The sequence below is a fragment of the Oncorhynchus masou genome, chromosome 14, assembly GCF_036934945.1.
Source record: "Oncorhynchus masou masou isolate Uvic2021 chromosome 14, UVic_Omas_1.1, whole genome shotgun sequence".
In the NCBI taxonomy this organism is placed as follows: Eukaryota; Metazoa; Chordata; class Actinopteri; order Salmoniformes; family Salmonidae; genus Oncorhynchus; species Oncorhynchus masou.
In genome coordinates, this window is record NC_088225.1 from 22,438,085 (window position 1) to 22,439,642 (window position 1,558).

Here is a 1,558-nt window from a genome sequence, read left to right on the forward strand (position 1 = left end):
TGGGCCAAAGGTAACCTACGTTGTTCCACTTTGCTGTCTGATTATTGTAATAACCTGTATCTGTCTCTGCCTCCTTTCAGATGAAGCAGTGAAGAACACATGATGGACCAAAGAGATAGATGTGTCTAGATTAGAAAGTGGTGGTCTGGGATGCTTATGGAGTATAGTAGTGTTCTTCAGTAATAATGTTATGTATATATCCTATACATTATTGATTTTGATTGATTAGTATTGTTGTTCTCAATATTATACAAGCATTGTGGTGATATGTTATTTTTCATTCATTGATTCATTTTGTACAGTATCTTTAAATATAAGTGTATACTGTGATGTCTGTGTGTCCTTTTTCACTTTAAGTTGTTGTCTTTCTTTTTACATCCACTAGATGCTAATACCGGGACAAGGACACATCCTATATACAAAGACATTACTGATCGGAGTGTTTTTGCATGGCAGAGTCACCTATGGAGCCAAATTACAGCTGTAGTCCCTTCCAGGACTGATTAAAACAATGTCAGATATCTGTAATATTCAACTAAGACTTCAACATTCTGTTATCAGTTGATATGAGGTGGTTTCTTGGTTCTCTAACTTGTCTAATAATAGTGTCATGCAAAAGCAGTTTCCTCTCTCTCTATCCCCTTGATACCACACCTGTGGCACTGAAACTGTCCAGCAACTGCCAGGGACACAAATACACTTCCTTGAAAGAAGAGAAACACTGCATGTATGATAGCAATGCACGCACGCATGCACACAGAGATATACTGTATATATATTGAGCTACAAAAGTATTGGGACAGAGACACATTTTTGGTGGATTTGGCTTTGGATTCCAGCACTATGGATTTGAAATGATTCTATGACTATGAGGTTAAAATGCAGACTGTCAACATTAATACGAGGGAATTTTCATCTATATCTGGTGACACTCTTTAGAAATTCCAGCACTTTCTGTATATTGTCCCCCAATTTTACAAATCCACTTATTATACTGTATGCGTATTAAAGTTGTCAAAGTTTAGTATTTGGTCCCAAATTCCGAGCAAACAATAATTACATTAAGTTTGTGAATCTACACATTTGTTAGATGCATTTTTCCACAATTTCCAATAGGTTGGAATTATCTTCTATGTCATAAAAGTCATGCATTTAATTCAAACATCGGACTGCCAAATGGTGAAGCATGATTCATCACTCCAGAGAACATGTTTCCATTGCTCCAATGGTGGCGAGCTTTACACCACTCCAGCAAACGCTTGGCATTGCGTATGGTGATCTTAGGCTTGTGTGTGGCTGCTCGGCCATGGAAACCCATTTCTTGAAGATCCTGATGAACAGTTCTTGTGCAGACATTGCTTCCAGAGACAGTTTGGAACTCGGTAGTGAGTGTTGCAACCGAGGACAGATCAATTTTTCACACGCTCTACGCTTTTGCACTTGGCGGCCCAATTCTGTGAGCTTGTGTGGCCTACCACTTCAGGGCTGAGCCGTTGCTCCAAGATGTATCCACTTCAAATCAAATCATACTTATTTTCCACCATGATTTGCAAATAAA

General features: G+C 38.6%; 1 gene segment (V, D, J or C); it reads left to right on the plus strand.

Annotated features, from left to right (window-relative positions):
* The window catches only part of LOC135554524 (immunoglobulin heavy constant mu-like), a 5,893-nt gene extending 4,335 nt beyond the window's left edge, over positions 1 to 1,558 (plus strand). The window contains 1 exon segment of the C gene segment in view: positions 81 to 1,558. Within this exon segment, the coding sequence occupies positions 81 to 92 (12 nt within the window).